Here is a 27,895-nt window from a genome sequence, read left to right as displayed (position 1 = left end):
ATGATCAAATTACCATGGCAACGTTCTTATGTAAGATTAAAAACAAAGGAAATTTTTAATAAAAAATTGAATGGGAAACTCTATTTCACATCGGCACTATAACACTTTTATGCATGGTTCATGTATGCTTGATGTAGCAGAGTGTTCTTGGAGAGACTCCATATTTTGAGACACTTTTATGTAAATGTGGAAACAGAGATAAATCTGATCCAAATCCCAGGCTTCTTGCTTTATTTCTTCTTTCCCTTCAGCAAAATACATAATAATTCTCAGGCCCCTGCACTTCCCTGGTCCATCCCACACCTCAGTCTCTAATAATTTTCATTCATCCCTAGTTGTGGTTGTCCATTCTTTCTTCCACTTGAAAGATTTTTTTTCCACATGGGGCTGTGATTCTCTGTCTCTTGAGTCAGTACTGCACATTGTTCTTTATGGTAGTCTGCCAGTGTAGCCATTCTAGCTGTTGGTTGGGTTTGTCTGTACTTTTGATTGCATAGTTTCACTTTTCTCTCCTTGGAAGGAAACTGTGGCCTCATCCAGACTAGGGGAGGAAAATCGATCTTAGATATGCAACTTCAGCTACGTGAATAATGTAGCTGAAGTCGAATATCTAAGATCGAATTACTCACCCGTCCAGACGGCGCGGGATCGATGTCCGCGGCTCTCCGTGTCGATTCCGGAACTCCGTTCGGGTTGATGGAGTTCCGGAATCGATGTAAGCGTGCTCGGGGATCGATATATTGCGTCTAGACTAGACGCGATATATCGATCCCCGAGCAATCGATTTTAACCTGCCGATACGGCGGGTTAGTCTGGACGTGGGCTGTGAGGTTTTGGCTTGATTCTTTCTGTACTTCTATTCTTTCTTCCACATAGGCAGAAAGAGTGGCCTTAGTGCCATTATTTGTCTTCAGCAGTACCACTCAGCTTTATCTTTCTGCTTTTGCTTGCTCCACTTTTGATTTAAAGAAAGTTATCTGTGCAGATGCAGAAAAGACGGAAGTTTTTCAATAAATATTTCTGCTCTGTATTTAGAAAGCAGGATGATATATTCATATCACAAGAGGAGGAATTACTTTCCAGTCGGTTAGTAATGAAGTGGGTATTGAACAGCATCTGCTAGGGATAAAACAAAAAATGAAAAAACAGCAGACCAAGATAACTTACACCTGATTCCTAAAAGTTGGCTGAGGAGATCTCTGGCCTGCTAATAAAGTTATTACTTCTCAAAAAGTAGTTGTCAATAGGGAATCATGAAATGGGGGTATTTTGCGTGGGATTCTGCAGGGACTGATTCCATATATGATGCTATTCAATATTTCATCAGTGATTTGCAGTAAATATAAAACCATTGATGGTAAATGGTAGAGAAAACATAGTGGCAAATGGTGGCAGGATAGCTATACAGAATAATCTAGAGCACTAGTTTACCTGGGCCCATTCAAACAGAATGTGTTTGAATATAGCCAAATGCAAGGTTATAATCTAGGATTAAAGAATGCATGCCATACCTACAAATTGGGGGACTGTATCCTGGAAAGCAGAGACTGAAAAAGATCTCTCGGTCAAAACTGACAAACAATTGAACATAAATCCCCAGTGCGATGCTGTGGCAAAAAGGCTAACTCAGTCTTTGGATGGATAAACAGGGGAGTAGGAAAGTGATTTTACCTCTGTGTCCAGACATGGTGAGATTGATATTGGAATACTGCATCCAGTTCTCATGTCCACATTCTAAGAAGGATGTTGAAATGTTGGAGATGGTGCAGAAAGAGCCGTAAAAATGACTTGAGAGGCTGAAGAAATGCTTTACAGTGAGAGATTTAAGGAGCTCAATCTGTTTATCAAAAAGAAGGTTGGGATGGTTACCTGATTAGTGTAATGGGAAGAAAATACCAGGTACTAAAGGGCTGTTTTATTTTTTATCCCATTACATTCTTGGAAAATCTAGCTTAGCTCTAAATATCCAAACTCCTCCTGGTACATAAGGAAGTGGATGAAGAGTGTATGTAAGATTTTAATAGGATGGGATATAAAATAGAAAAAATATAATGGCATTACCAATGTGATAGTTTTGATTCTTAATTACTTATTTTAGCAAACAGTAATTTCACCTTTAACTGATTTTTTTTCTTTATTTTGCAGCTCCAGTTATTAACAGATTTAACAGAAGAGTATCAGGTAAAGTTTCCCTTATTATTTTAATACACTTTTGAAAACATTTTAAATATGTACTTATTGAAAGCAATAACTTGCCAGTTTATGTGGCCCGTTAACCTTGTCTTTTGTATTTAGCACATTACATAGTAGTTATTCTATTTAAATAAGTGTAATTCTCTCTCTCTCCATTTATTTATTTTATAAATCAATAGATGGCAAATTATAGATTAGTACGAAAACCTTTTTCCTATCAATGACAGTTTAAGGCTTTAAGGCAACTTCAATATTAATAACCATTCAGTCCAGATACATTTGTGAAGACCTATATCACAGAGGCCACAGAAAAGACTCATCTAAGTAACTCTGGGAATGTTTCAGCTTCTTTCATTTGAATCTGCTGCGATTTCTTCTTGCTAATCTTCTAGATTGCTGTCAGTTTTATCTTTGACCAGAATGCAGAAAGTTAGGCCTTCTCCAATAGACCATATTTGTCACTTGGTCTAACCTGAAGAGATGGTTATCTTAAGAGCAGCAGATGCCTACGCCATGCCTCCGGAGACTGATAATAGCGAAAAATTAGACAGGTGGGCGAGGTAGTATCTTTTATTGGGCCATCTTTTGTTGGTGAGAGAGAGAAGCTTTTGAGCCACACAGAGGAGCCTGAAGAAGAGTTCTCTGTAGCTCGAAAGCTTGTGTCTCTCTCACCAACAAAAATTGATTCAATAAAAGATATTATCTTACCCACCTTGTGTCTCTAATATTCTAGGACCAACATGGCTACAGCTACACTGCCATAGCTAAAAATGTCAGATCTGCAAATGTCCATTTGTTCAGGAAGCATAATTGATGCATTTGTTCCCAGGCATAGTTCTTACACATGATTAAATATTTTGCAACTTTCTCATTTGATTTTACCATCCTTTTTTTAAGTTGACATTGAAAATGAGTGGTATTGAACCATCAGAAGGTTAAACATAAAAATAGGAACTCCACTGTTGTTCCGCCAGAGTACAGCACAAATCATCTTAAATTCTCTTTGATTTTCATTTAACTAAACTTGGATAATTGTCCAGGAAATTAGTTAAAGTAGTTCTACTTTTAAAAGTACTTTTGTGAAAATGACATTGTGAGTTCCATGTTCATTATCTGTCAATTATTTCTTGTTCAAATATTCTCCATTTTTAAATAAAAAGATATTTTTTCTAATTCACCTGTGCAAATTCAGCCTGAGGTTAGACAATTGAGATGATCCTTTCCAGTGATAGTGAATGAGAAGGAAAGATCTTTTAGGACCTTTGTATTTTCACATATAAAGTCCCCTTGCGACCAAATTGTGTCCTCATTTACACCTAGGCAGCCCTATTAGCCTTCAGTGCAATTCCTCAGGTTCAATTAAGGAGATTATTTGGAGACAAGGGTGTTGCTGCACATAAGGAGGTGGGCTATAATCAGAGCTTTTTAATTCATGTAAATTATTTTGACACTAGCATATCTGACTATTGCATTGGTGAATTTGGAGGGACATTGACAACTCGTTAAAGCACCTTATTGGTGTGGTCTCAAGGCATTTTACATTAACATAAATATTAAAGTAATCCATCCTGAGAACTAATAATTGGTTAAAAGCAATTATACATAAAAAATGTAAATGAGAAAATGGAGCTATTCCAGATGTCCAAAGAAAGTAAGCTCCATAGTGAAGGGGCAGAATGGCTAAGTGACCATTGAAAGGGGAGGTACTTCAGCACTGAAGATGCAATAAAATGCCTGTATCAGTGGTCTCATTGGTGACCAGTGCAATAATGAGTCAGTCTTTACTGAGAAACAGGGTACTTGTTTATGAAGGCCTCTATATGTTATGAACTGGCAGTGAATGTAAAACCAGATTACTAACTAATGCAACTGGGCTAAAATTATGTTAGGTAATATGGTTGCAACTTCAGCTTTTACATTGTACATTGTTGATAAATTTATAGGAGTTGTAATAGCAATGACTGAACCTTATTATATTAGAGTTACATGGAGCTGTCATACAAATGTGTGATTTAAAGCTGTACATCTTATAGTCTTATACTAGTTTTTATTAGTCTTATGTTTTTAAAACCTCTTCATGATAGCTTTTTTTGATGTGGATGGGGGGAGCAGTAGACATGGTATATCTTGACTTTAGTAAAGCTTTTGATACTGTCTTGCATGACCTTCTCATAAACAAACTAAGGAAATGCAATCTAGATGGAGCTACTATAAGGTGGGTGCAAAACTGACTGGAAAACCGTTCCCAGAGAATAGTTATCAGTGGTTCACGCACATGCTGAAAGGGCGTAACGAGTGGGATCCCACAGGGATCAGTTCTGGGTCTGGTTCTGATCAATATCTTCATCAGTGATTTAGATAATGGCATAAAGAGTAGACGTATAAAGTTTGCAGACGATCCCAAGCTGGGAGGGGTTGCAAGTGCTTTGGAGGATAGGATTATAATGCTGTCATAAATAGATAAGAAAAGTTAATAGCACAGAAGTACTTTATATCTCTTTGACTGTAAAGGGTTAACAAATTCAGTAAGCCTGGCTGTCACCTGACCAGAGACCAATCAGAGGACAGGATACTTTCAAATCTTGAGGGAGGGAAGTTTTTGTGCTGTGTTGTTAGTTTTGGTGGTTGTTCACTCTGGGGGCTCAGAAGGACCAGACGTGCAACCAGGTTTCTCTCCAATCTCTCTGATACAGGCTCTTATAAATTCAGACTAGTGAGTACTAGGTAGAGAAAGCGAGTTAGGCTTATGGTTGTTTTCTTTATTTGCAAATGTGCATTTGGCTGAAAGGAGTTCAATTTGGTATTTTGCTGAAAAGATTTTAATTTGTACTTGTATACTTAGGCTGGGAGAGTATTCCCAGTGTCTATAGCTGAAAGACCCTTACCTATTACGTTTTAAATTTACAAAGATAATTTTTACTGTTTTTTTCTCTTAAACAAGAAAAGCTTTTAATTAAAGAACCTGATTGTTTTTTTTATACTGGTGAGACCCCAGGGGACGAAGTCTGGATTCACCAGGGAATTGGTGGGGAGAAAGGAGGGAAGAGGGGGAGAGAGAGGCTAATCTCTCTCTGTGTCAGGATTACTTTCTCTCTCAGGAAGAGTCTGGGAGGGGGAAAGAGAAGGAGGGAGGAAGGTGAATTGTCATCTCTGTTTTAAGATTCAAGGAGTTTGAATCACAGTGATCTTCCAGGATAACTCAGGGAGGGGAAGTCTGGGAGAGGCAACGGTGAGGGAAAGGGTTTACTTTCCTTGTGTTAAGATCCAGAGGGTCTGGGTCTTGGGGGTCCCCGGGCCAGGTTTTGGGGGGACCAGAGTGTACCAGGCACTGGAATCCCTGGTTGGTGGTGCACCGCTATTTTTCCTGTGGAGACACCACTTTTAGTTGTGGCCCAGCCATGAGCCTCCTCTTATATCCAATGAGGGTTAGCCCTTAAGCGGCTGGCTGCTTCCACACAAGTTCTTTCTTAGGATTGACACTTCGAGAGGCTTAATTATAATAAAAACAATTTTTTATTATTTATTCTTCCAATAATATTCAAATGATAACTAGTATTACAATACTTAACAATCTCCTAGTATTAATTCAATTGATTGTATCTATCTTTAGAATATCTATTGTCACAGCTGATCAGGCCGTACGTTTTAGCAGCAATAACCTTACCTTTTTAGAATAAGCGCTTATGTATGTTCCTTTATCGCAACAGCCTTTTACTCTTCGAATGGCTTAAACGCAGCAAAGCTGAGTCCACTGTTGCCCCTGTTTTGCCTGTATCCCCAATCGTCTGACGCCTCTGGTGGAACCGGATACTCTCTAGGGTGGTCCGGGTTCAATACGAGATCTCCCTTGGTGGGGATGTGTCTCGAGACCCTTCCCAATCCCGCTCACTTGGGCTCTTGACCGCCACTCAAGGCAGATCTCCTATGGTGGGGATGTGTCTGTCTGAGCTTAGGCCTTGTCTCCAAGGATTTCGAGATTCTCACGGCTACCAGTTGACTGCGATTTCCTTACGGTCCGTGGACTGGGCAGAGACCACTATCGGCACGTCCTTCACTGAGGATCAGGTATCCCAATGTGGCTCTCCCCGAATGTGTGTTCCCGAGCGTCTTTTATGCGATTTAGAAATACAGGCAAACACGTCAACAGCGCTTCTTATGCAAATTACATTTTGCCTTGCGGTTTGCGGTTAAGCGCATCCTGTTTAGTTATAGTGTATTTCATCCGCTGTTCTACGAAGCAGCGGAGGTCTCTTGCACAGCTGTTCTGCATAGCAACATATAAGGCCATAGGTCAGAGCAGGCCCAGCATTCACAGGTGGCAGCGCTACGGCTTCTAGGCTGGTGATTGAGCTTAGAGGAATTCATGCTGGCACCCCATCTTTTGGACACTAAGGTTCAGAGTGGGGGATTATACCATGACAAATGCAAAATGATCTGAACAAACTGGAGGAATGGTTTGAAGTAAAGAGGATGAAATTCAATAAGGACAAATGCAAAGAACTCCACTTAGGAAGGAACAATAAGCTGCACACATACAAAATAGAAAATGACTGCCTTGGAAGGAATACTCCGGAAAGGGATCTGAGAGTCCTAGTGGACCACAAGCTAAGTATGAGTTAGTGTAACGCTGTTGCAAAAAAAGCAAACATCATTCTGGGATGTATTAGCAGGAGTGTTGTAAGCAAGACATGAGAAGTAATTCGTCCGCTCTACTCCATGCTCATTAGGCCTCAGCTGGAGTATTGTGTCCCGTTCTGGGTGCCACATTTCAGGAAAGATGTGGACAAATTGGAGAAAGTCCAGAGAAAAGCAACAAAATGATTAAAGGTCTAGAAAACATGACTTGTGAGGGAAGATTGAAAAAATTGGGTTTGTTTAGTCTGGGGGAAAGAAGACGGAGAGGAGACATAACAGTTTTCAAGTATGTACAAGGTTGTTACAGGAGGAGGGAGAAAAATTGTTCTTCTTAACCTCTGGGCATAGGACAAGAAGCAATGGGCTTAAATTGCAGCCAGGGAGGGTTTAGGTTGAACATTAGGAAAAACTTCCTAACTGTTAGGATGGTTATTGTGTAGGGAGGTTGTGGAATCTCTATCATTGTAGATTTTTAAGAGCAGGTTAGACAAACATCTATCAGGGATGGTCTAGATAATACTTAGTCCTGCCGTAAGGGCAGGGGACTGGACTAGATGACCTCTCGAGGTACCTTCTGTTCCTATGATTCTATAAGGTAAGCTTCCTCCACTCTTGGCTTACATAGCAGGTCATGAGCAGAGGTGTAAGATAAGTATGGGCAAATTAATTGAGGATGAACAAATAAAGCATAAGCAATGGAAAGAGTATTTTGAAGACCTGTACCATGTTGTGAACACAGTAGATGAAAATCTCCCGGAGAAGCTTCCCAGTACAAATGGGGGAGAGAAGATGCTTGAATTCTAAGAAGACTAAGTAAAGATCTCTATAGAAATTTTGAAAAAGAAAAAAGCACCAGGAAGTGACAACATAATTGCAGAGCTGTTGCAAGCAGGCAAGGAACATGTGGTAAAGCTATTTAACAAAAATTACAGGCAAGACCAAGTGCCAAGTGAATGTGAGAAAATAAGAGTACCAATCTATAAAAAAAAGGAGTTAAGAGTAAGTGAAAGAACTAGAAGAATCATCGTCTTGAGCATGCCAACGAAAGCATTCGAGACATTGTAGAGAATGAAGAGGTACCTGAATGAAGCAGGGCTTGCAGAAGGAGCGTGTTGGATTTAGGTGGAGATGAAGTACAATAGATCAGGCATTTGTGATAAGACAGTTAATTTGTAGAAATACCTAGTGTGATGCTGTGTACCCTGGTGTCCGCTCAGGACTGGGCTGTAGGCTAATTCATTCAAAGTTAATAACAATCAGAGGAGCAACAAAAGGTATTGTAGTATAATCAGGCCATTCACTTGTGTATTAATTGAGTTAAAAGAAATGTTAAAGATATAATCTTCATTTATCTATGTTGATTGCTATTGCATTACATTATGTATATTCCTGTAACTAGTTAACCCTAGATCAAACGTGTTTGTTAGTGTTAAGATGAGAGTATACTTGATGTGTAAACTTCATGAAGATTAATGGATTGTTGTTTGCTATTACTTTACCTTTTACATTGTGTATATCCCTGTAATTAAATTACCCATCAAATGCGATTGGAGCCTTGGAAATATAAATGAAGAAGAGTGCTAACTTCAAAGCAAGGGCCATTATGTTTGACAATGGAAATTCACTGCTCCACACAGGAAGACATTGTTCAGATTGTCGTTTTTAAGCAGACACTATAAATACTGATTCAAAAGAATAATCCTTATCTCTGACTGCTTCGACTCTTACAGAGAGGATATGAAATGCAAAGTGGAGATCCCCAGAACATCAGGGTTCCATGAAAAGATTTTTGGGAAACTAGCAGTGTATTACATCAACTGCTATCATTTTGGATTTACAAACTTTAACTCATTATATTTTAATTGCTTTAACCTCTCAATAACTCATTTTTTCTTAGCTAATAAACCTATAGTTTGTTTACTATAGAATTGGCTGTCAGCATTTTCTTTGGTGTGAGCTCCAAAATACCAACTGATCTGGGGTAAATTACTGATCCTTTGGGATTGCAAAAAACCAGATGTGGTGTGATTATTTTGTTTTTGGGTTTTTTTGTTTATGTGACCATTATCACTAAGTCCAATTTGTCTGGGTGGCAGGATGAGCCTGGCGTGCCCAAGGGAACTGTCTGGTACAGTGATCCAGGAGTTCAAATTTGTTACTGGCTTGATTAAATCTAATTTCTAACGTTCTGACCTAAGATTGGCACTCACAGTTATGAACCACTCCAGACAGCGTGACACCTAGAACACAACCAAACCTGTTGCAACAACTTTATAAATTTCAAACAGGCTTCTGGTAGCATTTTGCAGAAGGGGTTATGGCAAGTCTTGAAGAATGCATGTCATTCCTGAGTAATTGATCAGTCTGACAGAAAACATCTACAGCAAGTTGAGGAGTGCAGTGAGAGTAGAGAGAAAACCGACTGCATAGTTCAGGACAACCGTAGGAGTGAGATAAGGATGCATGCTATTGCCAGATCTGGTTAACTGGGTACTGGAAGCAGCAATGGCTGTAGCACTGACAGATGGAACGAGAAGTCATGTTACATGGGAAGACCGTGAATAACCTTAAAGTTGCAGACTATATTGACCTCGTGGCTTTGACAAAGGAGGAGTATTTACAGAGAATAACTAACGAGGTAGACCGAGAAAGCAGAAAACTTGGATTGAAGATCAACGTGGAGAAGACAAAAACTTTGGCAACTGGAAGACAAGAAAAAGAGGTAAAGATTGAAGATAGAAATGAATTAGAACAAGTGGGAAAAATTTGTGTACCTTGGAGGATTAATATCAAAGCATGGGAATTGTGAAGATGACACAAAGTGAATTGGACTAGCCACTACTGCATTTGGAAAACTCTACAAGATGTGGAAGGCTCATTTAGATAAAAATGAGTATTTGTGTACATGAGACACATGTGGTGGTGGTACTGGTTTTTAGGTTGGAATGCTGGAGTCTGAGGAATGCTCACAAATGAAAGACATTGACTGCAGAAGGAACTGCTGGAGGGGAATATTGAGTTTCAAGACTGTTAAAAATGTAGTTTAAAATGATTTAAATTGAAGATAGTCTGGCTTTTCGCAAAGTAATTTTATTGTTTGAGGCTCTGTTCTTTTCAGGTTTCCCAGTCTTTTGGGGTGATTTTTTTTAAATGTTTCAGCCCAAACTCTTCAGCTATTTTTGAGAGAAAAATGTCACTCTAAATCCTTTCTCGTCATATCTAGAGAGAGAGAACATCATGAACAGTTTTAGATTATGGAACCTTTTCTATAGATGTTGGCATAGAAAGTACGCTTATTAAGTTTGCAGACGATATCAAACTGGGAGGGATTGCAACTGCTTTGGAGGACAGGGTCAAAATTCAAAATGATCTGGACAAATTGGAGAAATGGTCTGAGGTAAACCGGATGAAGTTCAATAAAGACAAATGCAAAGTGCTCCACTTAGGAAGGAACAATCAGTTTCACACATACAGAATGGGAAGAGACTGTCTAGGAAGGAGTATGGCAGAAAGAGATCTAGGGGTCATAGTGGACCACAAGCTAAATATGAGTCAATAGTGTGATACTGTTGCAAAAAAAAGCAACCGTGATTCTGGGAACCCTTAACAGGTGTGTTGTAAACAAGACACGAGAAGTCATTCTTCTGCTCTACTCTGCACTGGTTAGGCCTCAACTGGAGTATTGTGTCCAGTTCTGGGCACCGCATTTCAGGAAAGATGTGGAGAAATTGGAGAGGGTCCAAAGAAGAGCAACAAGAATGATTAAGGTCTTGAGAACATGACCTATGAAAGAAGGCTGAAAGAATTGGGTTTGTTTAGTTTGGAAAAGAGAAGACTGAGAGGGGACCTGATAGCAGTTTTCAGGTATCTAAAAGGGTATCATCAAGAGGAGGGAGAAAACTTGTTCACCTTAGCCTCTAAGGATAGAACAAGAAGCAATGGGCTTAAATTGCAGCAAGGGAGATTTAGGTTGGACATTAGGAAAAAGTTCCTAACTGTCAGGGTAGTTAAACACTGGAATAAATTGCCTAGGGAGGTTGTGGAATCTCCATCTCTGGAGATATTTAAGAGTAGGTTAGATAAATGTCTGTCAGGGATGGTTTAGACAGTATTTGGTTCTGCCATGAGGGCAGGGGACTGGACTCGATGAACTCTTGAGGTCCCTTCCAGTCCTAGAGTCTATGAATCTATATAACCAACAACCTCTAGGAAATTAAACCCGGAAACTATATTGAACAAATGGTACAGTTGCATGGTTAAGTGCTTACAAATTCAAGAAATGACAAGAAGTTTCCACGCATAACTGCAGCAGCATCCCTCTGTGCATATGCATTTTGATAGTCGTTACTTACATGGTATTATGTGAGAGTGGATCATATATCAATTTAACATTTGTAGCATCCTGTAGCAAACTTTGGTTCTTGTATATTTAAGTTATCCAATATTTCTGCATTTGCAATCATTCAATGTAAATTTGCATCTGTAAGGTCTGCTTTTTAATAGAGAGTCTTGATCCTGCAAGTTGTTTTGTGCTAAAACCTTTTATGTAATTTGGGCTCTGTGCAGGTGCAGGGAATGTAATTTATACATAAAAGCAGCAAAGAGTCCTGTGGCACCTTATAGACCAGGGGTAGGCAACCTATGGCACGGGTGCCGAAGGCGGCACGTGAGCTGATTTTCAGTGGCACTCACACTGCTTGGGTCCTGGCCACTGGTCCGAGGGGTGCTGCATTTTATTTAATTTTAAATGAAGCTTCTTAAACATTTTAAAAACCTTATTTACTTTACATACAACAATAGTTCAGTTATATATTGTAGACTTATAGAAAGAGCCCTTCTAAGATCATTAAAATCTGTTACTGGCACGTGAAACCTTAAATTAGAGTGAATAAATGGAGACTCGGCACAGCACTTCTGAAAGGTTGCTAACCCCTGTTACAGACTAACAGATGTATTGGAGCATGAACTTTCGTGGGTAAATACCCACTTTGTTGGATGCACGAAAACTCATGCTCCAATACGTCTGTTAGTCTATACGGTACCACAGGACTCTCTGCTGCTTTTACAGATCCAAACTAAAACGTCTACCCCTCTGATAATTTATACATAGTTCCTTCTTAGGTGCAATTTACAAGGTAAATTAGATTCACTGTCACATTTCTCTATTGAAAATTTAGGTAGCCTATATAGATAGATGCCCCCTCTCTCTATCCCCGACTTTCACTTCTGTCATAGATTATGCTTAATCTGTAGTATATTATGTAAGAGATGCTTATTTTGTGCTTGTTATATGAATAACATCAGTGGATTTTGTTTGGTGTAAACAAAGCAGTCCTCTGTACTGCAGGGTGTTAAATACATTAATCTGAGGCAGTGGTTCTCAATTTATTTCACATCTTCAGTTGTAAATAAAGTTGCAGTTCCATCAGGAGGTTCTCTAATTATTTTGGTTTATTTATGTATAAAAAAATTCCTGGATCTTAACAGTGACATTAACAATAATAATACTATATATAAAAGGTCCCTGGTAAAAAGAGAAGCTTTTGAAGTGTGATCTGAAGGTCAGCTAACTTTGGGTTCTCAGACCAAGATGGGAAGTTAGTTCTGCAATCTGTGACCCTTTACTGATTCCCAGTAAATCTGACTGACTTAACCTGAGTCTTTGAACTGCATTTCTGCAGTGTAGTGGATATTGTGTTTGCCTTGCATGAGGTTTTGGTTTCAAAACCAGGCAGAAACATTGCCTTTAGGAAGTCAGACTAGCTGGAGGTGGTGGTGGAACTGGGGGAGACTTGTGTAGTGATTGATTTTGGGGAGTTTATATTTGGTTTTGATAAGCACTTTCTTATCAGAACTCAAAGATGTAATTACAAGTTTATATCTCAAAGATTTGAGTATGTGTTTATGTTATATGGGAGCTTACTTCAATAAATTTAAGCACTTGAAAGACCATGATCCCACTTGAATATTGCTAGAAGGACCGTATTCCGGTTTTCTAAATACATTCTCCTTCCCCCACTTGTTATGTGTACTTGTGCTGATTATTTGCAGCCTTTTGTGGTTTCTGATGTCAGTTAAGTAATAAGACTGCAAATGACTTGTAATTTGGTCTACTATTGGCTTCATCTTTATAATAAAACTTTAAATGCTAGGGATGCAGAGAACTTATGAAATTCTTTGAGATCCATGGATGTAAGGTGCTAGAGAGGCACAAAAATATTTTCCTCTCTGCCTTTTAAATTCAGCATTGCCAGGAAATTTAATCTCCCAGGAAAGTTTAAGCAGGTAATAGATTTGTTCTCTCATAGCCTTGTGCTTTGGATGGAAGGTAAGGAGGGCTGGTTAGTGTTTTTTTTCTGAATTGATAATTGAGTATATCAATTTGCTAGAAATATATCCTTGTCCTACATTCTTGTGTAGGTCACAGAGGTAATATTTTCAGCTAAAAATGTCTCTCTAAAATTTAATATTTTTATTAATATTTTCAGTGAACACTTAAATGCTGGATACTACTACAGAATCCTAGGATAGATACAGCCTTTGTCACTGGTACATGATTTTTGTTTTTTACATTATTACCTGCAACCAGAGGAGCTACTGATCTTTGCAAAGATGAATGTCATTGACTAATTTTGGAATATATTTGATGGAATTATTTATTTATTAAAAGTAGCTTTTGCACATTATGGATTTGTGTATTATCACCCCTGCAAGGTGGCAAAATTTTAGGCCCTTGTTGGTCTGTTTTCTGTTGAAGGTAAAACCAGTGACAGTCTATATTTTGACTATAACTTATTTTAATAGCATTAAACACAACGTTTCTTGAACAGAGGTGGTCAGATAGCCCTCAGGCAATCCTCTCTCAGGAATCTTGGCTAGAACACCAGTGTTCTGTTCCACGAGGTGAACTCTGCCCCAAGAATCCGCTCCAGTTAGAGTAAGGCAGAGAGCCAACTCTCTTGCTGTTCGGAAAGCTCCCCCCAGAAAGAAACTGCATCATAAAACTAAAAACACTGCAGCATTTCTTTCAAATGGTATTCATGTGATACGAAAAAGAATTTAAATTATTATAACTGTGCCATCTCCACTGTCACCATAACAGTATAAATGCCACCTGGCCACAGTGGGTGGAAGCAGCAATGATGGAAATAAAGGGGTGATTATCAGGGGCTCCATTTCAGATTTCAGTGAGAGACCAGAGGCCGCTTAGGCCCTTGGAAGCTCTTGGATTTTTTGACGGATAAAACATTAAAAATCAGTGTATTTGGGGACCTTTTGTTGTGATTATTTCCAATATTTTAATAAAAATTCATATAGGTTTACTATAACAAAATTGCCAACACCGACGCCTTTCACTTGGGTTGACAGCAGGATTCAAACTTGGGTCTGTCAAAGCTGAAAACACAAGCCTTTACAGCTTGAATTAAGAGAGTGACTCCTCCAGCTAGTAGCGTTAGTAGGTTCTTATTTTATGTGGAGCAGTCACCAGCAGGGGACAGAGATGCACTGAACTAGACAGGATACTGGAGACTGTGCTAGGTGGGTGATAGCTAAGAACTTAAGAATGGCTGTACTGGATTAGACCAATGGTTTATCTAAACTGTCCTCGAACAATGGCCAATGAACAGAAAAGGGCAATTGTTGATTGATCCATCCTGTGTCATCCCCTCCCAGTTTCTGGCAACTGAAGCTTAGGACACCCAGAGCATTTAAGATAATGTTAAAATATTTACTATAAGCCAGGGGTTCTCAATCTTTTTCTTTCTGAGGCCCTCCCAATGTGCTATAAAAACTCCATAGCCCACCTGTGCCACCACAACTGGTTTTCTGCATATAAAAGCCAGAGTTGGCATTAAGGGGTAGAAAGCAGGGCATTTGCCTGGGGCCCCACACCACAGTGGGCCCTGCAAAGCTTAAGTTGCTCAGGCTTCAACTTCAACCCCTGATAGGAGAACTCAGCACGCCAAGCTTCAGCTCTGCACAATGGGGCATTGGTGTTCTGCCCTGGGCTCCAGTGAGTCTAACAATGACCCTGCTTGGTGGACCCGCTGAAACCTGCTCGTGGCTCCCCAGGGGGCTCCAGGCCCCTATTTGAGAACTGCTATAAACCAAACTAAATCAATAAAATAATAAAGTTCACTGTGTTCATTGCTGATCCCCTTAGCAGTAATATCCAGATAATTTACTTATCCATTATCATGGAATCCACTGATGTCAAGGGTTTCTGTGGTGGGAAACTTAGCTTGCCCATCTTCCCTATCCTCTCCCCCATCCAAGAACAGCCACTTAAGACTATATCACAAGGAGAGCTAAAAGGGTTGTATCGTCTTTCCATTGCTTAAAGTCTCAGCTGTGTCCTGGATGCCAACATTTCAGTTTCCCCCTTCCCCAAACAACTTCTACAATATGGTCATGTTAATACACAAATATGGCATATGGAAAACTTGGCAGCAGTGTGAAATAAACTGAATTTAATATCAGTCTGCACAAGCAAAGCTGTACTCACTGAATGTCTATTCATGCTTAATTCATTTTTGTATTTAATCAAGCAAAAATTTCCATTTTGGAATATACCTGAATCTGCTTCAGAAATTCTAGTTTGAATGGAGTGCTGCAGAAATGTATTAAGGGCCTTAATACAGAATTTAAGTCCAGCTGAGCATATTGGTAGCCTTGATTATATGAACTAATTATCTCTGGTCAAATTGAAAAACTAGCTGAAAAATTGTTTTTGGATTTATTTAAACTTAACACAATTTTGTGTGATACTGAAACTAAAATTCCTCCAGTTTGATCTAGGTGAAAAGAGAAAATCTTTGTATTCTTAAGGCCAAAATAAAATATATAAATCCGGATGCATTTGCATTGCTTTAAGAGTACTGTAGTCATAAGATGACCTTCCATTCCAACAAGACATTTGATGAATCATTTAACTTTTTCAGTCTGTAAGACTTAGACCCACACAAGTTTATTGTTTGACTGGTAATCATAGTTTATGCTTCATTGGTACACACTACAAAGAGTTGCAAGTAACTATGGAACCCTTGTTAAAAAAAAACAAACAAACATATTCACCAGTGTTGTTTTTAAATGTCAAGGTAACTGAAGTACAACTTTTGTCTTTTGCCTTTGTATATTCTGAAAAATGAATCAAACTACCAGTATCTCTGTTAGCAGAGTAGGCAAAACTCTTTTTTTAGCTGGATGAAGAGCTTGTGAACTATATTAGTCTCCCGATATACTTTGTAACTTTACTCAGGTCTAACCTCTTGTGGGCGATATAATATGACATTTTGGGGTCCTGTTGAATTAATCCACGCTCCTTCTGGACACCCCAATAATGACAGTAGCCAAAGCCTGCGCTCGATCCTCTGAGATGCAGATCTAGCCATAGTATAAAGTGTTTTCCTCCTCTGTGGATGCCACCTGCCTCTTCTCTTCTCTGCCAACATCTTTTAACCTTAAGTCATTTATGGAGGAAAATTGGGTAACTAATTCAGTATAAATGATGTACTTTCCATACTTTTAACATACTGGATTGTGGGACTGAAGAGATTAACTGGAAATGGAGGTTTGGCTGCTTCTGATATTTAGTGAGTTCTCACGTTTCACTATTTGCAATTTTAATAGAACTGCTACTGGTATGGTGACCCCTGGTGAGTGTTTACAGGGAAACTATAATCTGTAAGAGATTTATGTTAGAAATGCAGATTGTTACTTGTGGCTTCTCTGTTACAAAAATCTGATGTGCTTGTCATTTTTTGCTGGTCTTCATTGCAGAAATGACATAACTACAAGTGACAATAAATTGTCTTTAAAAATGCTGATATGAGTGCAGGGACTAAGTGTGTGGGAGGGCAGATGAAAGTAGTGATGGCAGTGTGTGGGTGCTTTCATGTAAGAAATATGAGTCATTATTCATTACATTAATGGAAAGAAGACCTTTTCCTCTCTTTGGAATACAGAGGTTTCTTTAAAAATGTTCATGCGTAATTGCCGCTTAATAAATAATGAAAAGGAATTTGCTTTTAGAAATTAGCAAATGTAACTTCAGTTAGTTGATACATATTGTATAGATACATTAGATTTCATCTTGAAGTAATATTTAATGATTCGTGATAACAGCTAGTGATGCTTATATTTCAGATCATACCGAAAAAGGTCTAGTCTAGGGGTCGGCAGCCTTTCAGAAGTGGGGTGCCGAGTCTTTGTTTATTCACTCTAATTTAAGGTTTCGCGTGCCAGTCATACATTTTAGCATTTTTAGAAGGTCTCTTTTTATAAGTCTATAGTATATAACTAAACTATTGTTGTATGTAAAGTAAATAAGGTTTTTAAAACGTTAAAGAAGCTTTATTTAAAATTAAAATGCAGAGCCCCCTGGACCGGTGGCCAGGACCCAAGCAGTGTGAGTGCCACTGAAAATCAGCTCGCATGCTGCCTTCGGCAAGTGTGCCATAGGTTGCCTATCCCTGGTCTAGTCTAAAGCCGTAGGTGCTGATCCTTAATATAAAATGCATAATATAAAAGCTACTATTTATAATACCTGACCCAACTAGCATCTACCCTCCCCCACACAATACAAATCAATCACCAGATGGACAAAAAGTACTAACGTGGAAGGATTTAAATTACTGATTTTTTTTAATTCTTGTCCTAAAAGATGTATTCACATTGGTTGGTTGGTATAAGCATTAAACTGTATTAATTTGCAACCAAATATAGCAGGCTTTATACAAAATTTGTTACTCCTTTTAACCAACCAAGAGGATAGACTCTATCTATACGCATTTATTAAGCAATTATATATCTTAACATCCATTTATGCAGATTCTTAAATTTTACTTTTTTATGTAACATATGTAAAATGTGGTAAAGTTGTGTTTAAAAATTCTATTTTTTCCCCCTCAGGATTTGTTTTGAGCTGCATTATGATGGTAATTAGATTCAATAAAAATGTACAAAATAGCATTTAAAAATTGTTTATTAAATAAAACTACCTTAAATGTACTTGGTACATAAGGGGGGAAAAACAAGTTTATCAAGAAACATGTTTAATTTAAAACTGATTTATTAGACAAAGCTAGTATTAATTGTAGTTGGTGAATTGATGGACTGTTTCTGGTCACACTGGGCCTTCAGGTGCCTTTTAAATACCTTTGAAAATTCAGCCTCATGGTCTTCAGGTTTAGAATTATTAGACCTCATCCTCTCCCATCTGGTTTCCATTCATAGATTATAAAAGGAAAACAAGCTTTTCTGCTCTTTCAGCTCCCAGTTTCTTAATTTTGAATGAGCTTATCCAAATGAAAACAAATATTCTCTCTGCACCTGCTGCTAACTGAAACCAGAAATGATGAAGGGAAAAGTTTTTCTGCATAACAAATTGAAAATATTTACATGTGGAAAATTTGCTTCATTATAAAGCATGAAAATAATATACATAATGCATTACATTGCGACATATTCATAAACATTTGAGCAGATCTCAAAATTAGATGTTCCCCCCGTTTATGTATGTAATTAAAAAAGCAGCTCTGTTTAACTCATTAAAATTTGAGAACTCATTGATGGAGCATTTTTTATTTAAATAATTTGAATCGCTAATAGTAATTTTAGTCCTGAACATAAGTTGTCGTAATTTCAAGTTTAATTTTAAACTGATTTATTTTATCCACCCTGAAAAATACTCTGTGCCCCTCCAGAAACTTCAACCAGCCTTTCGCAAAAGCAGAGAAAACCGGTGAAAGCACAAATGTATTTGCTGATCACATTTATGGGAATATTACATGGTGAGAAAGGCCTCAAGAAGATCCCAAGCCATCTAGGACTTTAGTTACTAGATCCCCATTTTAAGGCTGGATATAGGAAAAAAAAATTCTCCCTGAAACAGTCTCTCATAATAACTGCTTTGAGATCTCTGTATGCTTCCCTTTCTGTGGTAACTTGAACTTTTCTTTCCAGTTTTTCTGTGGATAATGCATGTAACAGAAAAGTGATTTTAATTTAAGAGGACTAGAATCTATACAAAATGTTTCCTGTAGATATTGCAGGGTATGTGGCTAATCATATTAGGAGCCTTCTATGCTCCTGACAGAATTCTGCGCCTGTGCAGGAGCACAGAATTCATATGGCCAACATATTTTTGTGCACCCCTGCAGAAAAACGCAAAAGAACATGTTCATAAATGATCTGGGTAAACAGTGAGGTGGCAAAATTTGCAGGTGATGCAAAACTACTCAAAGTATCAGCGGGGTAGCCGTGTTAGTCTAGATCTGTAAAAAGCGACAGAGTCTTATGGCACCTTATAGACTAACAGACATATTGGAGCATAAGCTTTCATGTGTGAATACCCACTTCGTCAGACGCATGTAGACATCATCATCATCATCATGGCTACATGCATCTGATGAAGTGGGTATTCACACACGAAAGCTTATGCTCCAGTATGTCTGTTAGTCTATAACAGGGGTCGACAACCTTTCAGAAGTGCTATGCCGAGTCTTCATTTATTCACTCTATTTTAAGGTTTCGTGTGCCAGTAACCGATTTTAATGATCTTAGAAGGGCTCTTTCTATAAGTCTACAATATATAACTGAACTATTGTTGTATGTAAAGTAAATAAGGTTTTTAAAATGTTTAAGAAGCTTCATTTAAAATTAAATAAAATGCAGCGCCCCCCAGACCGGTGGCCAGGACCCAAGCAGTGTGAGTGCCACTGAAAATCAGTTCACATGCCGCCTTCGGCACTCATGCCATAGGTTGCCTACCCCTGGTCTATAAGATGCCACAGGACTCTGTTGCTTTTTACTCAAGATAGTTAAGTCCCAGGCAGACTGCGAAGAGCTCTACAATAAGATCTCTTAGAACTGGGTGACTGGGCAACAAAATGGCAGATGAAATTCAGTGATGAATTTCAAGTAATGCACATTGGAAAACATAATTCCAACTATACATATAAAATGATGGTGTCTAAATTAGCTGTTACCACTCGAGAAAGAGATCTTGGAGTCATTGTGGGTAGTTCTCTGAACACATCCACTCAATGTGCAGCGGCAGCCAAAAAAAAACAAATAACATTGGGAATAATTACATAAGGGATAGATAATAATATCATATTGCCTCTATATAAATCCATGGTATGCCCACATCTTGAATACTGTGTGCAGATGTGGTTGCCCCATCTCAAAAAAGATATATTGGAATTGAAAAATGTTCAGAAAAGGGTGACAAATTATTAGGGGTATAGAACGGCTTCTGTATGAGGAGAGATTACAGACTGGGACTTTTCAGGTTGGAAAAGAGACAACTAAGGGTGGATATGATAGACGGGGATAAAATCATGACAGGTGTGGAGAAGGTAAATAAGGACGTGTTATTTACTCCTTCTCATAACACAAGAACTAGGGGTCACCAAATGAAATCAATAGGCAGTATGTTTAAAACAAACAAAAGGAAATATTTCTTCACACAATGCACAGTCAGCCTGTGGAATTCTTTGCCAGAGAATGTTGTGAAGGCCAAGACGCTAACAAGGTTCAAAAAAGAACAGGAGAAGTTCATGGAGTTGTTAGCCAGGATGGGCAGGGATGGTGTCCCTAGCCTTTGTTTGCCAGAAGTTGGGAATGGGCGACAGGGGATGGATTACTTGATGATTACCTGTTCTGTTCATTTCCTCTGGGGCACCTGGCATTGGCCACTGTTGGCAGATAGGATACTCGGCTAGATGGACGTTTGGTCTGACCTAGTATGGCCCTTCTTATGTTCTTATGTAAACCCAGTTTTAGATCTATTGACACAGGTATGAAGCCATCTTTACTTACAGGCAATGTTTGAAAATAATTTTCTAAAACGATTATTAGTTCACAAATGTCGTCTAGGACTTGAACCAGCATTTCCCAAGTGGTTGATTCTGGGAAGAATTTGTGGTTGTTTGTCACTATCTCCTTCCCCTTACCATCACCTCCACATGTCCTGAAAGCACTCCCCCTATGGGGCCACCCACAGTGTAGGGGAAGAGGGGTGGTTTGAGCCAGGTCTCCTGCTTGTGAAGGCTCCCATTGCAACCTGGTTCACCAGGTCACAGTGCCATGCAGATTTGTCTTGTCATGATGGAGAGGTGGCCAGGACAAATTTGAGTGAGTGGCACTGTGACCCCATGCACCAGGTTGCAAGACCCAGAGTAGGGGGCTGGCTGAGGCTGCGGGGGTGGGGGGCAGGGCTAGGAGAGCAAGAGTGAGGGAGGCTTGGGGGCTAGGCTGAGGTAGATGGACAGAAGGAAATAGGAGGCTGGGGAAAGGTGCTAGCAGTGTGAAAAGCACATAATTTTCTGTTTGTGTTTGAATCAAAAACATTTAAAAATACTAGTTATTGTGTGTGTCTCCACAGAAGACAAATGCAGTTGATGAGTCGACTTAGTAAAAAGCTTGGGAACCGCTGACTTAGGCCATGTCTACATCTAAAATTTTGCAGCGCTGGTAGTTACAGCTGTATTAGTACAGCTGTATAGGGCCAGCGCTGCAGAGTGGCCACACTTACAGCAACCAGCGCTGCAAGTGGTGTTAGATGTGGCCACACTGCAGCGCTGTTGGGCGGCTTCAAGGGGGGTTCGGGGAACGGGAGAGCAAACCGGGAAAGGAGACCAGCTTTGCCGCGGTTTGGTCTCGCGTTCCCGGAGCCACCCAGCAAACCGCAGGGAAGGAGACCTGCTTGCTCGGGGGTTCGGGGAACGTGAGAGCAAACCGGGAAAGGAGACCAGCTTCGCCGCGGTTTGCTCTCGCGTTCCTCGAACCACCCTGCAAACCGCAGGGAAGGAGACCAGCTTGCTCGGGGTTCGGGGAACTAGAGAGCAAACCGGAAAGGAGACCAGCTTCGCCACGGTTTGCTCTCGCGTTCCCGAACCCCCTGCAAACCGCAGGGAAGGAGACCTGCTTGCTCGGGGCTCCGGGAACTAGAGAGCAAACCGGGAAAGGAGACCCGCTTCGCTGCGGTTTGCTCTCGCGTTCCCGGAGCCACCCTGCAAACCGCAGGGAAGGAGACCTGCTTGCTCGGGGAACGGGAGAGCAAACCGCGGCGAAGCTGGTCTCCTTTCCCGGTTTGCTCTCGCGTTCCCGGAGCCACCCAGCAAACCGCAGGGAAGGAGACCTGCTTGCTCGGGGAACGGGAGAGCAAACCGCGCCGAAGCTGGTCTCCTTTCCCGGTTTGCTCTCGCGTTCCCGAACCCCCCTGCAAACCGCAGGGAAGGAGACCTGCTTGCTCGGGGAACGGGAGAGCAAACCGCGGCGAAGCTGGTCTCCTTTCCCGGTTTGCTCTCGCGTTCCCGAACCCCCCTGCAAACCGCAGGGAAGGAGACCTGCTTGCTCGGGGTTCCGGGAACGCGAGAGCAAGCTGGGGAAGGAGACCAGCTTGATTACCAGAGGCTTCCTCCTTCCACGGAGGTCAAGAAAAGCGCTGGTAAGTGTTTACATTGGATTACCAGCGCTGGATCACCAGCGCTGGATCCTCTACATCCGAGACAAAACGGGAGTACGGCCAGCGCTGCAAACAGGGAGTTGCAGCGCTGGTGATGCCCTGCAGATGTGTACACCTTCAAAGTTGCAGCGCTGTAACTCCCTCACCAGCGCTGCAACTTTCTGATGTAGACAAGCCCTTAGACATCCTTCAAGCTGCTGTCATGATAGATGACAGAAAAGGTGTAGGTAATTTTCAACACTAAATGTACTGCTGCTTTCTCTTTGCATCTTAATTCAAAGGCCTTTTTATGCACTACTTCTAGGGTGCTGGTTCTCCTTTCATGTAATACATGCCTTTGTCTTTGCAATTCACATCTTACAGATGAAGGTATAAAGGTGCAAGGATTTCTCTGTTTGGGCATTGAGAGGGAGGGTTTCCTATTTCCAGGAGGGAAAATACTCTGACTAATTTGTGTTCATCAGCTAAATCATTACTGTTATCTGCTTGCATTTAAAAATCTGTGTGTAAGTGACACATGCTGATCTTGGAAACACAGGTTTACTGTTTCATTTCTTGGAATCTTAGAGTCTTGAGTACTCTACAGAAAAGGCTAAATGTAAAATTAAACATTTCTCCCTGCTGTTTGTAACCAAGATAAAGTATTACTTTTTTGTGCGTGCTCAGTTGCTAGTTTAATCTGAATCAGTGACACACATCTTGTGGTTATGAAATTGGATAAAACATTGCACATTTAAAAATGAGCCTTCTGCCTCCTGGTGAAAAGCGAGGTATGCTGAAATAGCAGTAGCATAATGTTTTCCAGTAGATCTTTTTTTATGCACAGCTGCGTCGTCAGGGAGGCTCTCTTAGAAAGCTGCCCCTCAGTGGAGTGTGTGGAATAGGATCAACAGTGTGTTTACATTCTGTTTTTCTTTCTTGTTTTTCTGAAGCTGGGAAAGCAAACCTATATACGAGCCTTGTTTTAATCTATCAGGACACATGCAACATGTATAATGCAAATGACTAATGAGCTGTTGTTTTTTAAAATTCTGTTTAAATATCCATTCGGAGAATTGAAGTAAAAATTAAATAGCAAATTTGAATTACTGATCAAATATTAATTGTGATAGTCAAAATCAAGGCATTGTCAGAATGTGAGCTCCTTCTACACTGCTTCCACATAAAGTTACATTGTTTTTAATCAGTTCTGTAGCATGATGTAACTTATTTTGTACAAAGTACTCTGCTTCTGTGTTACTTTAACATCCAGAGCAGTTCGGGATCTAATGGGATGCCCAGATTTACTGGAGTACGGAACTGGGAGCCAGAAGCTTAGGAGTTGTAATCCTGGTTCAGTCGCAAGATGACCTTGGGGAAATTATTTAACCTCTCTGTGCCTCAGCCTTCATCTGTAAAATAGAGAAATCCTTCACAGTGTTCTGAGGTTTATTGATTGTTACAAAGTGCTTTGAAGATGGAATGCTATGTAAATGCTAGGCAGTTGCTTTCAAATTAACCAAAATTAGTTTGTCTATAATACCAAATTCTCTGTGTGTATGGTATAATGTGTACCTCTCTATCGCCACAAGGGTCTATACACTTTTTTATTCGAAGAGATCCTTCACTGCAAAAGGAAGGAGTGACTGTGTGGATTTATTCATTCTTTGGCACATGGCTTCTCTGACGAGGAGGTAAAAATCAAGCCTCCCTTTATGCAGGTTTTTTTAATGTAACATCATGTGCCAGCAATGCCCCTCTGCCATGTACATGAGCCAAACCGGACAGTCCCTATGGAAAAGAATAAATGGACACAAATCGGACATGAGGAATGATAACATACAAAAGCCAGTAGGCGAACACTTCCATCTCCCTGGACATTCTATAACAGATTTAAAAGTAACTATTCTTGGGCCTGGTCTACACTGGGGGAGGGATCAATCTAAGTTATGCAACTTCAGCTACGTGAATAACTTAGATCTACTTACCGCGGTGTCTTCACTGCGGTGAGTAGTCTGCTTCATAGCTCTATCAAAAGAATTGTTGTTTAAGTGATATTTATTCAGTGTAGAGGTGCCAGATTTCAGTTAGATTTGCTGTTCATAAATTACTTTTATCATATTATGTCTTCCCTCAGGAAATTCCCTGTTTGGTCCCTACGGGAACTTAATCTTAGTATTTTTAATACTGTACTATATTTAATAAGTCTATTTAATTTAACCTGTGGCTAGGTTAACCTATTTTTATGGCTGTTTATTGTATTTTACTGGCTTATTTAAAAGACAACATAAGATAGTCATGTGATAAAGCACCATATAAACGTTTTGGCTTACTGTATACCTGAAATTGCAATTGGAGGAAAAGATACTTGTATAATTCTGTGAATGTTTCCTATGGAGAAATGATCATTATCCTAGACTGTTTGAAAAGCAGGGCCCAGGCTTGGCCCTTCAAGTTCCACTCATCACATCACTGAAAAGATTTAATTTAAAGAAGAGGGAGTGTGTGACAGAGATTATGACAATAAAATTTAGCCTATGGTGCCAGCATGAGTCGAACTATTGCAGTATTTTGCTGATATGCTGTAATGGGAATTTTGACACAGGCAAGATAATGTTATGAGGAGTAGTCCAGTTATTCATTTCCCCGATATTTTACAATATTCTGAAAGACAGTAATAAGAGCTAGAGGTGCCAAACACATGGGCACTTCATAAGATTTACAATGCAGATCTGCCAATGCAGCCCTTTTAGTCCTGAGCAGAGACTGACTTTTCCAAATTAGGCTAAGCAATAGCTCTTCTGATACCTATTTTTACTTGTTTTCTACTGTAAGTTAAATTTGAACCAGGGTTTCCAGAATTGAAAATCAACACATTTTCTCCTTTGCCACTTAAATACTCACCCCCTCAAATACCTCTAACTTTTAGAATTTTTTCTTGGGCTTTATTTGAGAGAGAGAGCATTCTGAAAGACGGTGTTTTCTGCTTTTGGGGGGGTTTTTTTGTTTTCAATTTGTCACTGACGTGTTTGAAAAAATTACTTACACTAAAAACACTAGTCCCTAAGTTTAATCTATAAATGAAAGCTGTAGCTACTCTGAAAATTTAAAAGAAGATATAAGAACATCGAGGTTCTTGTTATGCCTATTGATTAGGAAGGTTATAAAAGTTATAAACCTGTTTAGAATCTTAGAGGAGAAAGGGAGTGATTGGAGTCATTGCTGAATGGAGAAAGGGGACATGGTGGTGGAATCAACTGTCATTGAACGTTGGAGAGAAGGGAGCTGATGGTTAACTGTTGGGTGTTACTGGCTTTCTAGAAACTTTTGGAAAATGGGCAGGACATCTGATAAACTGTTTATCTACAAAGTTGGTTAGCTCATCTTATTTCGTAGTCTTCAGTGTTAGAATGAGAATAGGGAATCTGACTGTGGTAAATGTGAAAATTATTGTTCAGTAGTGCAAATGAGTAATTAGTGGTTAGTGATTACTAATATCAACTTATAAATGTATCAGGGTTAACATGCCCAGAGTTGAAGTAAATGGTAGAAAACAAGTAATCAAATGAACTGAAGATAACATAAACAGGATTCTTCCAATGTAAATGTAAATGTTAATGTAACCCAAGCTGGACCCACGTAGTGGTTTGAATCTGCTCCTGGCTTAGAGCTAACTGACCTGAGTGCCTCAGCTCAGGCAACAGACTCATGGTTTTAGATTCAGAAATTCTAGGTTCGTCCCTACTGCTGCTGACCCTCACCCAGGGTAACTAGAGAAACAGGGTTTGTGCTCATCTCAAATTGCAGTAAATCAGTTTCTTTGGATTCATCAGGTCCAAACGTGCCATTGAGCAGGGATTTCATTACTGAGAAGCAGAACACTGAGCTTCATCATACAAATGAGAATTTTTTTGATGGCATCATTGTCTTTGAAACATACCCAGAACTATAAACTGTTCCAGGTCTTATAACAGCTCTTAGTGTCATTGTCATTCAGGAGCATTGTCTGTTCTTCTTTGATATTCCCAAAATGTCAAAATGGCAGTCACTGATCTATAAACAACTAAAAAGGCAAAGATGTGAGCTTGCTAAAGTTGTAGTCTTCTGTTATGCAAAGAATGTTGCCTTAAATGTAGCACAAAGTGGACACTTTAAAGGAATAATTGCAAAACACCTTGCCTTGGGTTTACTCCACTCATAAGTCCATTATTAGATGCAAAAGAAGAAAAGAAAAATTAAGCATTTATACGGGTAAAATATATTAATATTGATTCATGGCTACGTTCAAGTTACAGAAAATGCCATCTCCAAGAGTGCAGAGAAAGTATGACAAAGGAGGTCTTTGTTATTTGCTAAGATAAGAAAAATATAAAATGAAAAATATGAGAACATCTCTAATGTAAACTTCACTGTTGGTGTTTGAGGTTTTTGACATGCTGTTTGCACTCTGAGTGTCCCACTTAACATAATTCTAACTCACGTTTTTGGAAGTTCAGAAATCTTCCACAATCTGAGCCTTGTAGTTGGTGATTTGAAAAAGCAGAGTTGATGCCCCAACTTATGGCCCAGATACAATCTTCTTGAGAGTTCTGAGTGTGTTCACCTGTGAATCCTAGCTACCATATGTATTTTGATATTTGCTCTGAGCCACAAGGACTTTGTTCTGTAACACGCATGATATGTCATGAACAAAGGACTATACAAGGATGGGACAGTGATGATGGAGAAAGCAAAGACCCTTTAGCTGGAGAGAGTTTTTAAAAGGAAAAAGAACTCGTTTGACAGGTTTTTATAGATGTTATTAAAGATGGTGATAACTGTCCTTTTGGAGAGAGGGAGAAATTAGCTGGAATGGGCTGGAGCTGTTATTTCTGCTTTTAAAGTCCGATCCTGTTTCCTAGAAGACAACACACACAGACACACACACCGAACAACAAAGATAGAAAATGCAACTTCCATCCCTCCAAGAGGGAGTATTGGGCAGAATAATGAGAGGATGTAGTATTCTGCCCATCAGTTAGGTCTAGTTTCTGACACTCCAATTTTGGTTCACTGATTTTTCATTTCCACACTTTTCTTGCTAACCAGGCATGATCTTAACACAGTCCTTGAGTGATATCAGTTGGCCTTTTGTTTAAACTAATTCAGTCTGCGCATCTTGTTTTTGCACCTTTTTCCCATTAACGCTTGTTCGAGGTTATTGTGACATTTTACGAACGTACTCGCTTTTTTTACAGTGGAGCTCACAATTAGGGTAAATGTGTAGCTGCGGTGATGCAAATGCCTGATGTGTATGTGCTGCACTGGTGCAAGGCATAGTTTACACTGGTGTGCCATGTCTTGCTGTAGTGTAGCTACAGTTGTTATAAAAATTCCATCGTAGGCAAAGTCTGATTTCACTGTCTCGTTATCAGAGATGGATTCAAGAAGACAATGCTAACAAAACTTATCTTTAGGACAGTCTGTACATGTAGGCTTCCCACAAATATCTGTTTGTTATACACTGAAATAGCCAATAGTGCTAATTCACTCATATAAGATAGTGGAGCATTTTACCTTTTTTTCTTCATGAAAAAGTAAGGATCAGCTTCGTGTGATCAATGTTTATAATTTAAC

At 39.5% G+C, this 27,895-nt stretch overlaps 1 protein-coding gene across 1 annotated transcript in view; it reads left to right on the top strand.

Moving 5' to 3' along the window:
- Positions 1 to 27,895, top strand: part of PRKAR2A (protein kinase cAMP-dependent type II regulatory subunit alpha) — a 149,074-nt gene that overhangs the window by 66,683 nt on the left and 54,496 nt on the right. The window contains exon 2 of the mRNA XM_030571187.1: positions 2,146 to 2,181. Within this exon, the coding sequence (XP_030427047.1) occupies positions 2,146 to 2,181 (36 nt within the window). The remainder of the gene's footprint in view (positions 1 to 2,145; positions 2,182 to 27,895) is intronic.

The sequence above is a fragment of the Gopherus evgoodei genome, chromosome 7 (genome assembly GCF_007399415.2).
Source record: "Gopherus evgoodei ecotype Sinaloan lineage chromosome 7, rGopEvg1_v1.p, whole genome shotgun sequence".
Lineage (NCBI taxonomy): Eukaryota > Metazoa > Chordata > Testudines > Testudinidae > Gopherus > Gopherus evgoodei.
This window is presented reverse-complemented; position numbering and strand designations above follow the sequence as displayed.